Source organism: Notamacropus eugenii, chromosome 1 (genome assembly GCF_028372415.1).
Source record: "Notamacropus eugenii isolate mMacEug1 chromosome 1, mMacEug1.pri_v2, whole genome shotgun sequence".
NCBI lineage: Eukaryota > Metazoa > Chordata > Mammalia > Diprotodontia > Macropodidae > Notamacropus > Notamacropus eugenii.
The window spans coordinates 630,297,874-630,311,373 of NC_092872.1; the positions used below are offsets into that span (position 1 = coordinate 630,297,874).

General features: G+C 41.3%; 1 protein-coding gene across 2 annotated transcripts in view; it reads right to left on the minus strand.

Annotated features, from left to right (window-relative positions):
* The window catches only part of HK2 (hexokinase 2), a 107,868-nt gene that overhangs the window by 24,513 nt on the left and 69,855 nt on the right, over window positions 1-13,500 (minus strand). For both annotated transcript variants that reach the window (XM_072635251.1, XM_072635250.1), the window contains exons 3-7: window positions 10,960-11,108; window positions 4,429-4,548; window positions 3,349-3,444; window positions 2,175-2,274; window positions 912-1,095 (exon numbers count right to left, since the gene is read on the minus strand). In XM_072635251.1, coding sequence (XP_072491352.1) covers window positions 912-1,095; window positions 2,175-2,274; window positions 3,349-3,444; window positions 4,429-4,548; window positions 10,960-11,108 — 649 coding nt within the window. The remainder of the gene's footprint in view (window positions 1-911; window positions 1,096-2,174; window positions 2,275-3,348; window positions 3,445-4,428; window positions 4,549-10,959; window positions 11,109-13,500) is intronic.

Below are 13,500 nucleotides of genomic sequence, written 5' to 3' on the forward strand. Positions count from 1 at the left end.
AAGGGAGAAGGCAAATGATCAGCCCAAGGTCACAGAGGTGGGAAGGCAGAAGACTAAGATTTGAACCCTTCTCAATCTCATGCTATTTCTACTACAGCACACTTAAGATTTTTGAGGAATTTAAGGTGAGTGGAAGAGCTTGGCAAAGCTCACAGCCTGAAACAAACGCCACTGCTGCACACTACCACGGGTGAGAAAAGATGATCTTTGCTCAAAAACAAGTGAATAAATACAAAGAGATGCTCCCAGTTTTTTCCTGGATTTTGATAAATAGGTCATTCTAAAAGGAGCAAATTTCACAAATATTTGGAATACGCTTAGCTCCAAGAAAAGTCGGTTTTGTTGTTTTTTTTTTAATGTCCCTTTTCTCTTTTCATTAAAGGGATAGAAGACCAGCACTGGCGCATACAGCTTACATTATTAGAACTGCTTTTTTCTCCTTTCTCTTTTAATCTTTGTTGCAATATTAGATGTATAGGGGCAGGGATTGGGGTGGGGGGGAGGGAAGATATGAAAGAATGAATGTGATGTAAAAACAAAAAGCATCAATTAAAACAAGAAAACTAAAGAAAGAAACATTTCAGAAAATGGCTGCTTTGTTGGAATACACAAAGTGCATTCTTCCCAAGGGCTACTGTGAAGAGGACAACACTCTTCAGGCACATTTATCATCCAAGTGGCTTTACAACTGTACACCCAAACAAAGCAGTCTGGCACCCCCGTGGCTGAGGGAAACTTGGCCAATCCAAGCAGCAATGGGCAACACAAATTTGCATGTAGCATGAAATCTTGGAGTAGAGTCTATGTGCTGCCAAGTCCACCCCATGTCCTCTACACTACATCATCATTAATGACGCAATTGGGAATCCTCCCCATCCCCCCAAAATGAACACACAAAAAATGCTGCTCACAGTTGCTTGCCCGGATTGAGTGAACCCATATCAATCTCCCTGTCAAATTCTGTGCGGATATCATCGAGTACTCCATCATCTCCAAAGGCACCCCATTCCATGTTGATGCACATTCTCCCTTCATCCCCTTCCACTGTGTCAATGTACCTCATCTCCTCCATGTAGCAGGCATTGGTGCCAGTCCCTGGGCAGAGAGAAAATCATAGAAGGTTAGTGCTGGAGAGTCAAACATTCTCCTTTAAAAGAAAGAAACTGAGGTCTAAAAAGAGAAAAGACTTGCCCAAGGTCATCATTAGTAAATGAAAAACCAAAGGATTAAGCTTAGCAGCACACTGGCTTTTCCATCCCCTCCAACTATATTATCTGCCACTTGGGTGAAAGTGGTTCTCTAATATGTCTAATCTCATATACTTTTTTGAGATTTTTGCTTGCTATTTAAAGCTCTTCACAACCACAGATGTTATTAACCAAATGAAAGTATTGCACTTTCATGGCCTGAAACTGCACTGACTTTTGGAACATTCTATTTTAACTTTTCGTTCTTGAAGCCCAAGTACATACGTAGTGTAGTGCCTACCACACAGAAGGAACTTGAAAAATGCTAGTTAACTGACTGGTTACAGAAACTTAAAAAACAGAAATACAATAAATGTTACAGAAGGATCTTTGCTACTCCTAGAATGGTTAGCACATTACCTTCTGAGATCAAGTCCCGTCAACTCTGCATGTATCTTGTATATACCTAGTTATGCTGGCACCCCAACCAGAATGAGAGGTCATCAGAAACAAGGACTGTTTTTTACCTTCTTTGTACAGCACAGTGATTGGCAAACAGTAAGCATTTAATAAATGCTTTCTAACAGAGATAGGAATGTAGAGTAAATTTAGGGTCTAAAGGAAATGTGGTTTTTGGATATAGTAAAAAACTGGGTACCCCCTGACGTGGTCAATCACTTGGTCTCCTTCAAACATCCCCTAACAGGTTGTAAAACACCTATCAATGTGGCATTTAGTGTTCACAAAGTACAAGAAATTTACATAGCTTTAAAAAAAGGAAGAAGCCTTCTCCCCTTGTATTGTTCTGCCCAAAGGTAAGGTTTGATAGACAAACAAAGTGTGGAGAATTGTCCAATGGAGTGGGAGCAGTAGGATTTTCTACTCCCTTACCCAACTGAGTCCATCATCAAAAAGAATAATGAAAAAAAGTCTGGGGACCAGATGAGAAGAAATACTGCTCCTGCCTGGGCTCTGGTGGGAACTCACCTACAATGAGGCCGATCTCACAGTTCTGGTCATCATAGCCACAGGTCATCATGGTACCGACGGTGTCGTTTACCACGGCCACAATATCAATGTCGAAGTCCTGCAACAATAAGAGACAGATGTGCTGCTTTTTCAAGCCACCAGTTACACCAAGAACATGGAGAGATGGAGAGACAGCATCTGGGCAGAAGAACTGAAATGGGAGGGGAAGAATTCTTCTCCCTGGTGCCTATAAAAGTGATCACTTAACTAGAAGTCAGAGGACCTAAATCTGAATCCTGGTTATGCATCAATGACTGCCTGTGTGACCTTCATCTCCTCTAGGCTGTGGTCTCTTCCGTAAATAAGGAGGTTGGATCCTTTGGTCCTTTCCTGGTTTACATTATGAGCCAATCATCTTAAGACCATAAACTGGGAGGAATCTTTCATAGTTTTGCTTCTAATAGCCCTTTCCTGATCTCCAAATCTCTTCACTTTCTCTGCAACACAAACACACACAACTCACTTCCCTTCCTACTTCTATAGGTGAGGAAACTGAGGTATTCCCCTTATCCAAAAAATGCTCTCCTTCCCCTTCAGCCTTCTTCATAACTCCCCTCTTGCCACCAACTCTCAGTTGCTTCCCTGTCTTGTCACTGTACTGAAAGAAAACCCTCCATGTCTGTCTTTCTGTCTCTCCCTTCAGAGCAACAAGAACTAGAAGGAATGAGAGATTATCTTGTACAAGCCCCTCATTTTATAAATCTGAGACTCAGACAGGTTAAGCAATTTGTCTAAGGTTAAAATAGCAGATGCAGGATTAAAATCTTTCCTCTATACTAAGATGCCTTCATAAAATCTTCAACATCTCTAATCAAGTCTTCAGGTTGAAGGGGCCTGGTTTTTCTACACCATATAAATATATTTATAAATAAGTGATTTTTTAAGCTTACCTAGAAATATAAAAGTAATTTACAATGTTTGAGCATATTCAACAAAAATTCTGTGACTACTACAGAGGGCTCTAATATTCATACTGTGTGTTTGTGTATAAAGATGCCAGAAACAAGGAAAAACGTGTTATTTTTCAAGTTCCTTCTCTAATCAATCCTCTTCCCACTGTTTTCTGACCATAAAATTTCTTCAGAGAGCACTCAGCACTAATTCACATTCTCACCGCCAACCTGCAACTCACCCCTCGCCTTTGGATGGCTTTCCGGATCAAGGACACCACATCTCTCCCTTCCACACCACTGGATTTGAACCCTTTAGTCCATGAAACCAGGTAACTCTGGAGAAAGAGAAAAGAACGTGTGGACAAGAGTGGGAATAAATACTCCAAGGTCAATGCCCTCAAAAAGCAGGAAACCTGAGGCAAGAGAGGTTATGTTTAAAGGAAACACTTCTCCGTAACTAGAATAAGAATAATGGCTTTTGCAAAGCAATGATGCTCTTTATAGAACATGTGTGTTGGGATCCAAGAGGTATTGGAATGGAAAAGAAAGTGGAAAAATGAGAGAAGGAGACCATGGAGGGTATCTTTACAACTGTTACAACCTGCAGTCAGTGGGTGACTAATACCTTATATAATTACGTTAATACTTTGATGGGTCCCATTGGTGTAGGCACTGCTCTTCCATTCCTTCAGAGAACATCCCATCCACGCCTTCTGATTCCATGTGATTACTGTCCATGTCCTTCCATGAATCCTCCAACCCTGGAGGCCTTCCTCTGGCTCTTTCAATATTGTGGGGTATAAGTGTAGCACTCAGGGCATCCCATCCCATCCCATCCCATGGTGGCATGATAAGTCTGATGCCTTTTCCAAGTCAGACATGTCTTTCTGCCTTTTATGCCTAAGTGAAGTCTTATTGCTTGTCAATAAGATCACAAAGGAAAGGGGGGGAATCATGGGAGGAGATCATGGACCCAGAAGGAAAGGATCCACACCAAAGAAATCTTGCTATGACTCCTGGTACCCTTACCTAGGGACCTGATCTAAAGCATTCTCTCCCATTAGCCAGAATGTGAATTCCTAGTTTTTCAGGCAAACAGACATTTCATGTATGTTACAGAAATGGGGAGGCTGCCTGCCTTTTCCCACCCTCACCCACTCATTACAATTTCCTACTTCCTTTCTTCTAGGGACTCCTGATGGTCCTTTCCCTTCTTCCTCCCCTCCTTCCCTTCCCCACTCTTGCTTCAACCCTCCACCCTGACATGTGCCCTCATGCCAAAAATATTCCAAGTTGAGATGCTCCAGGGCTTGTCTTACCTCATCCAGCTTGGTCTGATGGCATGGGAATGAGAAGGTAAATCCCAAAGGGAGTTTCTTATTCTTGATCTGCAGCTTGTCCATGAAGTTGGCTAGGCATTCAGCAATATGGTCAAACAGCTGTAGATACATGGGGTTATCAGGGTGGAAAAAGGTTATTTAGATTCATAGCATTTCCAAGTGGAAGATACCATTTAGTTCTGCCTTTTCATTTTAAAGAGGAGGAGACTAGGGCCCAGAGTACTGGAGGCTGTGGCCTTCTGATTTGAAAGCCCTACGGTCCAAACCATCCTTGTGAGTCAGAGAAAAAAAACAGTAGCTTTGCTTCAGTTTTCTCATTTTCTATGAAGAAAAATTCTGGTACAGAGTGTCTAGAGGTACTTAAATTTGGACATGTCAAGTTATTCATAAAGACACCGATAAATGTGGGCAATCCCTTGGTGCTCTTGTCAAAAATAAGTGGTAGCTAGATGAGAGATTGGTCTGATATACTGTGGTGACTCTTTTTCTCTTCTGTTAAACTTCCTGTTACCCCCTCTAATCAATTATCTTAGTGCCACTAACAAACGTTTAAGGCAAAGACTTTCCTTCACCCAGATGAGTCATTCTTTGTGGGCACCGCTTTGGCAACCCATCAGAAGACAGTATAATCATGCATTTCACCCCATTAGTTCCAGGAAAAAATGGCATGCTCACTAAAAAGCAATCTTTATTCTTTAACTTTAAAATGCCACAAATCAACACATATGGAAAAGACTCCTCCTGAGTATGTCCTATGGGTACGGTGCCATACAACATTCATTCATTCAAATAATTATCAAAGGATCATAGATCCAGGAACTGGAAAGGACCTCAGTGACTAAGAACAGATGTCTATTCCGGCTGCCTTGTTTTTACAGATGAGAAAACTGAGGTCCAAGGAGGACTTATCTGGAATAGAAGCAAGATAAAGTATCTATGCTATGCAGAGTACTATGGCATAAAACAACCTCAGAGTTCAGTCTAGTAGAGGGAATAAGATAGAAACAAGTAACAATATACAACATTCCAGGATAAGTACAGGGGACAAAAGGACAGCTGACAAGGTAAGGAAGGGCTCAATCATTGCATAGAGTAGTTCTGAGAGGCCTTGGACACATGCTATGGAATTATACCCAAATCACTTAATCACTTGGCTAACTATAACGCACATACTCTGTGTTAATTACTTCACAGGGGAGCAGAGTGGTTTCTTTCCTAGAAGAGCTGTGAGCAGCAGCACAGAGGGCCAGGAAAGAAGACCTGAGGTTCAAGTCTTTCCTCTCAGTTTCATACTCCATACTTAGCTGCGTGATCAGAGAACATGCTACTCAACCTCTCAGTGCCTCTGACTACTCTTCCAAGACTCCTCCAAGGTCGGGGGTCCTTCTTCATTGTAGTAGATTTATTCAGCCGCAGTTACCTACCACACAAACTCAAAAAGGTGACATTTCTCCCATAACATCACATGCCAATTGCTAATGCATAACCATGGAGTCTAAAGAGAAACTGTGCTAACTCAGTTACCTAAAGTTCTTAAGGTTCCTGCTTCAAGAAAAGACTGGAATGCTCAATGGGGCTTTCCCTTGTTTACATGACATTAAAACTCCCTTTTTCTTGGTTCCAGGTAAAAAGCTTAACTTATTCCAGGAGAAGGAGACAGGAAGCTCTACAAAGGATTCATGCTATAGATATGGGTGACCTCTGAGGTCCCTTTCCACATGTGGTCTTGCAAGTGTCTACATGCATTTGGGATAATGGATTTTGAATTGGAAGGGTCCTCAGGAATCCTCTAGTCCAACCTCCTCATTTTCTAAATAAGTAAACTGAGGCCTAAAGTCAAACAGTGTGGCAGAGCAGTAATTTTAATCAAGGTTCTTTTGATTTCAAATCCCGGCTTCTTTCCACTATGCCATACAAACCCTCAAACCAGATGTTTATTATTCATATTTCTGCTTGGGTCTTATTCCTCAAAAAGGAAGGAATATGGTCTTTTCTAAGTTTTGTATGTCCTCTACTGCCCACCACCTGGCTCTGTACATAGCAGACAGTTAGCGGGGGTTGAAGATCATCTGAAAATCTATAAGCAAGATTAAAGTGAGCAAGGCTAATTTGAAGTCTCCCTTCCCCCCATACCCTGGATTCCTATGGTAGAAAGCATTTAGATAAGGTTAGCAACCAAATGAAAGATGCAGCTGAACTGAAGTTCTCTCTCACAACAGCAGTCCTAGAAAGCCCTTTTCCCATTCCTAGCTCCACCCACCTCACTTGTACAGTCATGGGGTATAAATCCCTTAAGAAAGAGGCTTATGGATTCACCCTACCCAATGACATATGCACTTTAAAAGAAGAAGGGGGAGGTGGTGGAGAACAGTGAAAAAGATTAACTAAGGTGGGAGGGAAGGCCTAAGGCTTGAGAGCTAGTCAGGAAAAGAGCCAAAGATACAGTTTTGTATACCTTCCAGAAATAAACCTATATTCCTATCATCAATTTATCATATTTATGTTTATGCATATTATATATACATGTATAGTTAACAGATATATACATATATCTATATATATGCTTTATACTTTGGCCATCAGTCTTCTTGTACCTGACCCACAAAAACCAGAGTGACCCAGTTGGCATTAACTTTTCTTCTGGGAGCACTGGGCCACAGTGGACAGGCTGCTAGATTTGGAGCCAGGAAGTCTTGGATCCCACTCGATAACTGTGTTCAAGGGCAAGTTGTGTAGTCTAGAGAAGTTAGCTTGTTTCCTCATCTGTAAAGTGCGATTTATGATATCTCTACTAACAAGATTGCTGGAAGCTTCAGATAGGGTAACTGCATAAAGTTATCTTGTAAACCTTAAGTGTTTTGTAAATCAATTGTTATACTTTCTATATAATTTTAATCATACAACAAGGTTTAGCTCCACCACTGTCAAGAAATGGTTAAAGAGGTAAATATAGTCCTATTTTTCCACCCCCACTGCCCTTACGCAAAGGGAGAAAAGGTGAAATGTGGAAATTCTCTCTACCATGAAGATGACAGATGCAGTCTAGCAAGTTTTTAATTTCCAGTCCTAGACAATTCTGTGGATTTATTTACCTATGTCACATAGCTCTGGGTCTGAATTCACATATTCTTGACTCTGAGGCAAGCCCGCTATACAATTTACCAAGCTTCCTCTTAGAACAGCAAGAGGGCAAAGCCCAGCTCTGCCATTAACTGGTTGAGTGACCCCTGGAAAGTCCAAGTTTCCTAAAACTATAAAATGAGGGGACCGAACTAGAATCAGCATTTCTTAAACTGTAGGTCAATCCCACAGGCTTCAGGTCCCTTACAGGTTTAAATCTATGATCCCATCCTCTAACAAAAATAACTGATTTTTTAAAAAAACAGTTCTTAAAAAAAGAGAAGTGAAACAAACTGGGAAAGGCGATACAGCCAGATAACTGATGGTGAGTGGAATTTTAGGAAGGTGAGTGGGGGGGGAGGGGGGAAGGAAATAGAATGATTTTTACTAGGCCAGTCTCTTCAGCGTTGACTGCTCATCTAAAATCCCACCTTTTGCAAGAAGCCTTTATTTAATCACACCCCTCCCCCCTTATGCTAGTACCTTCCCACTGAAATGTCTCCAATTAGTCCTGAATCTTATCTTTTTTATTAGATTGTTTGCTCCTTGACTTCTGCCTTTTAGCACCGTGCCTGGCACATGGTAGCAGTTTAATAAATGCTCGCTTCCTTCAGTCCCCTTTGCTAGAGCATCATTCACATTCTTGGGCTGAGCTCCTCTGAGCACTGAACTGTCTTTTGCCTTTTTTAGTATCCCCAATATTTAGCGCAGTGCCTGATACATAGTAGGAGATTAGTAAATACTTGCTGACCACCTGATACTTTGGGAGAAAGAGAAGGGATGAGGCAAAAGGAAAGAGCAGTAAGCTTCCAGAACAAGGGTTGTATCTCCCCAGAAGTTGAAGGCTTTCACCGATCTAGATTTCTAATAACTGACATAAAGAGGCTGCTAATATTATATGAAATAATTGTCTCTGCTGAGGTTTCAGAAGGAGCCCCTTGTAGGACGATCCAATCCTTTTCCCAACAAAAAGGATAAGAAGTCATTCTGAGGATCAGACAATCCCCCTCTCCCCTATAGACTCTAAGTAACTACTGTGTGGTTCTGAGATTCCCATTCCTAAGGAAGAGAGCTGCACTATAATTCTGTGATAGAGAACAATTTCAGCTACAGAATCAGGACCAAAGACCACTTTTAGGGGAAGGGACAGGACGAGAGAAGCTACAGATAATTGGACAAGTGAGTGGAAATGGTGGATCATAAAATTATACACAATTACAATTACATACACACAAAAAAATACAAGTGGAAGAGACAAGTGATAATTTAATCTAACTCCCTCTCTCTACAAAAGTGGAAACTGAGGCCTAGGGTAAATGTATTTGTGCAAGGTCCCACAGGAAATAAGGAGCAGAGTAGGAATTCAAACCCAGGTATCCTGTTACAAATCTAAGATTCTTTCTACCACGTATTCCACAGTTCTAGTGGAAGAACAAAGGCACCTCATTTTTTTTTAAATTGTAGACTTAGATAACCAAGCCCACTAGAAGCATACTTCAAAGGCTGAACACACTCATACAGGTGACTGTTAGAACACAGTAAGATATGTATTGATAAGATGCATATTTGTTTTGCTAAATGGTAATTAGGCATAAATGGTAGGCAATTCACATAAATGACTGTAATTAGCATTAAGTCTTTTTTTTTTTTTAAGTGCCTGGGAGGCTGGTTCAGAAGTAAAGTCAAAAATCAGTTTTCATTTCATTTCTTTTTGCTTTGAGTTCTCCAGTAGTGATGAATTATCCTTCCTATCAACACCTGATCTTCCTGATCTTCTGGAAGTTGCCTATGGCTGAGGTTATCTACCCTCTCCTGAAGTATTCTAGAACCCACTGCTAATTAGTTGCTGTCTGAAAAGATTATCTGGTCTTTTTTTCTGAAATAAATTATTTTTGAAGCTAAAATCAAATTCTCCTTTATTTACTCTTACGTACATTTAAAAAAAAAAGATTAAGAAACATTCATTTTTGACAAAAAGACAAAGGTTCTTAAATTCAGCTTTTTTTCCCCTTACCACACAGCCCCAGTGGTACTTATTCCTGCTAAACTGTACACTTCATGAAGGTAGGGACCAACTTTATATCTTCAACATCTCTAGCTTAGGACTTGGCACACCCCATTCCCCGGGCAAATCTCTTTCTACCACCAATTTAACTGCCAGAAATCTTAATAAAAGCTAAAGGTTTTCACTCTATAGAGCAAGATACAAGCTTAAGCCTTTTTGCAAATACTTGGGGTTGTCAGTGTTTTTTATCCTTGCACTTGGGTGGGAAGGAGAAATTCTAAAGAACTGAGCGGGCAAGGGTGGTGACAACTCACTTTGGCAACTGTATGGTAGATGGATTAGAGAGGGGAGAAACTGGAAGCAAAGAAATCAACTAAGAACAAGAAGGAACCTGAAGTAGATGGACAGCGATGGTTAGGACAACAGCAAGAGGAGGATAGATAGATCAACAGGACTTGGAGCTGTTTGGATGTCAGGGCTAAGCAACAGGGAAGAACCAAATCTAGAAGAGACATAATCAGACGCCACCCTCTCCCTTTATAGGTGAAGAAACTCAATAGGAGAGAGTGACTTGCCCAGGATCACTAAGGCAGGAAAGAACAGGTCTTTAACAGTCAATTCAGTCTACTGTATATATACTATGCCACACTGTTTCCTGTGCTATGCCAGTCAAGAAGAAATGTGGCTTGAGAATTCAAGAAGCAGGGGTAGAAACAGATCAATGCTTTAAAAAAAAAAAAAAGAAAAGAAACCAATAGAAGCTCATGGTTTCATATACATTTCTTTGTGGGGGACATTTGTGTTTGAAAGATTATGTTCACAATAAAAGTTTTGTTTAAAAACAAACAGCCCCCCCCCCAATATATAGATGGGCAAATTATATGCTATAACTAATGCAGGCAGGCAGCAAACCAATAAGCTCACCTATGGCCCATTCAGGCCAAAGCTTACAAAACCACAGCTTTTGAAATTCCAGTCTTCCAGTCCCTATTTAATGTTCTCCATCCTCTGTTACATGAGAGGAGTTTAAGAAAGAGAATCTCATACTAAGGTTTATACAAAGATCTGTAGTGAAGATTGTAAAAGGTCTTCTCTGTCCTGAGCTCCAAACCCAGACGTGCAACTAAGAGAAGGCCCGCTCTACTGGCTGCCCCACTGGCATCTCTTGGGCATCTCCAGATTGCTGGAGCAGAAAGGAATCAGTGGAGGCAGGTCAGCTCCTGGCTCTACCATTCCAAACAGGCTACTTCAAAAAGCAGGAGCTTCTGGCATATAGTCATGCAGTGTGCCCAGGAAATGGGACAAATGCGGTCCAGCAGCAAGGCCTTCCCCAAAGAGAAGAGCCTTAGAATGTGGAGTTTGGGAAACTCCCCCAAGAGACCTACCTGGGTCCCACTGCCACGCATGATGTCCTCTGGAATGGCATAGATCTGGTTCTCCATTTCTACTTTCTGGAGGCCATTGTCTGTTACTCTCACTCGCAGTACACGGAAGTTAGTTCCTCCAAGGTCCAGAGCAAGGAAGTCTCCGTCTTCTGCAGAGAAAAAAAAAAAATGTATTTCTTGGTACCTTTCTCTGAAGGTCAAAGGGACCTGAGATTGTTTGATTTGATCAACTTCCTCACTTAGAAGTCTTCATCAGTAAGGAGACAATAACTGAGCAGTGCTTCACTCAGAGACAGCAGCAAAACTGGGGACGTTGCCAAGGCGGTGTTCAGCACAGTGTTCTACAGACCTGACACGAGATAAATGCTTTTTGACTTAGTACAAAATCATCCACTGAACAAAGATTTTCATGGGTCTTCCGGTGGCAGAATGCTGTATACAGTGCACCATCTTTGCATGAGCAAAGTACAGAATGGACACAAAAGAATTGGGTTTAAACCTAGATCAACCACTTTACCACCTGTGTAAGCTTTAGGCAAATCCCTTCAAATTTCTGGGTTTTCTGGTTTCCTTATTTAAAAACCAAGAGAGATAGCTGGAAGAGGCGGCAGAGACAGGTAGGCTGTGAAGTGGGGTCAGAGTGGTGGCTGTCCAAGGACCTCTAGGTCAGTGTTTCCCAACCAGGCCATATGACAGACCATCACAAATATGAGGAACCCTTAGGCTGTGTGAATCCTCTGCCTCCTAGAGGGCTCTACCTTCCACAGCCCCAGGCTCTCAGAAGCTCAAAGAGGGCAGAGCCTATGAATGAGGAAGGAGAGAACTGGAACTGGGAGAACAGATAAGGGAGAAGGAATGATCTAAGGCTTTTAAAAGTAAGGGCCCTTAGGTCTTTAAACATTTTAGGGAGCAGTAAAATTCATGCAGGAAACAATAACTGTGAAATACAGCTTTAGCAAATACTGAGAAAATTGAAGGTCCAATTTACGTGGGGTTGGCCAACACAGTCTGTACCCTGGAAAACCACATAACCTAGGAGGAAACACAATGGAATTATAGACCATGTTCAGAGTTTACATAAGCCAGCTGTTTATTTGTTGTTATCCTACTTTACATGAAAGACCTTAGAATATTTGGAGACCGTGATTATGTTCTCCCCATCTTCCAATAAAAATTCTTTAGAGGTGGTAGTATATAGTAGGATGAATAGAATGCTATACTTGGAATCAGCACGGCCTGGGTCCAAAGCCTGCTTTAGATACAGAATCGTAAAAGGTGGTTTTACATAGTGCTTTTAAGGTTTGCAAAGTCCTTTACAAATATTGTCTCATTTTATCTCTACAACCCTGGGAGGCAGGTGTTATTATCATCCCACATTACAGATGAAGAAACTGACTTGCCCAGGCCCTCCTGACTCTGAATCCAGCAGCCAGCTCTGTGGTCAAGTCCCTTAACTTCTCTAGATCTCAACTATGGTCCTATGACCTTGTAATAAAAACGATTCCATGTATACAGCACTTGAGGATATACAAAACAGAGGGTATACAAAACACTTTTATCTGATCTTCACAACAACTCCCAAGCTGCCGTCCTCTGGACACAAATCCAGTTTCATAATAGCTAAATACAGTACTCCTAACTAGTACAGAGTAATAATGGAACATCCTTATCTACTCACTACATTTGTATTAGCACAGCTTTTATATTAAATGGCATTCCTTTTTTTTTTTTTAAGCAGCCCCATCACAATGAACTTATAGTCAACTAAAGGCCTAGGACTTTTTCAAAAGGCCTGCACATTTAAGCAGGTCTTCCACAGTCTAATTGTTCAACTGAGTAGGACAAATGCAGATTTCTTCTTTTAACTTGGCCCTAATGCCAGCCTGTGGAGATCTATATCCTATGATCCCTCCCAACTCTGAATTATATGCTAATCTAAAAGTCTGTTAAATATACTGTCAGGATCACAAAGTTCCAAGTGTTCTCCTTTAACCAATGCTTGTAACCAATCTAAATACTTTTTTAGCTGTAGGAAGTAATTCAACGACTACCCACACCTCCCTAGTAACTCTACTCCTTGTCAATTCAGAATTCCCAACATCTAGGAATTCCTCAGGTCTTCCCTTTCCTACCCTGAACTGTTCCCTACCCCAACGACCTTTTCAGATAAATGCCCTCTGATCGATATTCAACTGGCTTTGGATCACTGCACTACCACTCAGCCCACATGGTGTCAACAGAAGTCATGCCAAATACTTTGTAACACCATGATGCACTATATCCACAGAACTCCTCTGATCCTATCCCAACCAAAAAGGAAACATTTAAGCTGGAAAGCAAATTCCCAAATAAATGTGTTTCACCATGCTTCTCTTTGGCAATACTGAAAGGTAAGTTCTTTGCTCCTCTTTCTACTCCACAGCCACCTTTTCCATGAAGCCTTCCAGGATACCCTCTCACTCACTGCTAACACAGGGTAAAAACAATCCTCTTCAAACTTCTCCTAGCATTTTACACAGACCTTTCCCATTACACTTAACT